A 694-nucleotide genomic window follows, 5' to 3' on the forward strand; every position below is an offset into this window, starting at 1 on the left:
GTGTAAACAAACTCACCAGTTTCCACCTCAGGAGTTTGATCCACTCATCTGCCTCCACACCTGTCTTTGCACAAAGATAAAATGTCCTCTCGGGAAACACAAGGCTGTAGACACACAGATAAGAATAACAGAAGTGCTATTATTATTATTATCGAGGTTTAATGTAAAAAGTCATGTGGGCAGACCCAGGACGTATGATTTCAGCGATTGTCACAAACGTTTTGTTTCATAGTTAGTGTGTAGTTTAGATACGCTGTGTCTCTGAAGCATGGCAGTGGTGTAGTCTACGTGAAACGTAGGTACACGCAGTGGACAGTATAAGCTCCAGGTTTTCCATATAATCACTTAAAAATGTCCAATGACATGCAATTACATACTTTATTATATTTTTGATATATTTTGAATTGTCATTTGCGTTTTTTCTTCTTTGCATAGGCTAAATAAAGGTCATTTCCACTGTAAATGTGCATATAAGTGTATCCGAATGCAGGAAAGGAAGACAATTCCATTACTGAGCTCTTTTAAATATTTTAATGAAAAACAAACTACTCTTTTTAATAAAAAAAAAGAAAAGAAATACAAAGTGGTTGTTTCAGGCACACCGTAAAAATGACGATATGTATCGATATTTTCACTTTGAATCGATGACTTTGCCTTGTTGAGGATTTAATTTATATATATATATATATATATA

General features: G+C 34.1%; 1 protein-coding gene across 1 annotated transcript in view; it reads right to left on the reverse strand.

Moving 5' to 3' along the window:
* dapp1 (dual adaptor of phosphotyrosine and 3-phosphoinositides) overlaps positions 1–694 on the reverse strand; it is a 13,716-nt gene that overhangs the window by 2,251 nt on the left and 10,771 nt on the right. Inside the window, exon 8 of the mRNA XM_032499836.1 lies at positions 17–104. Within this exon, the coding sequence (XP_032355727.1) occupies positions 17–104 (88 nt within the window). The remainder of the gene's footprint in view (positions 1–16; positions 105–694) is intronic.

The sequence above is a fragment of the Etheostoma spectabile genome, chromosome 20 (assembly GCF_008692095.1).
Source record: "Etheostoma spectabile isolate EspeVRDwgs_2016 chromosome 20, UIUC_Espe_1.0, whole genome shotgun sequence".
NCBI lineage: Eukaryota > Metazoa > Chordata > Actinopteri > Perciformes > Percidae > Etheostoma > Etheostoma spectabile.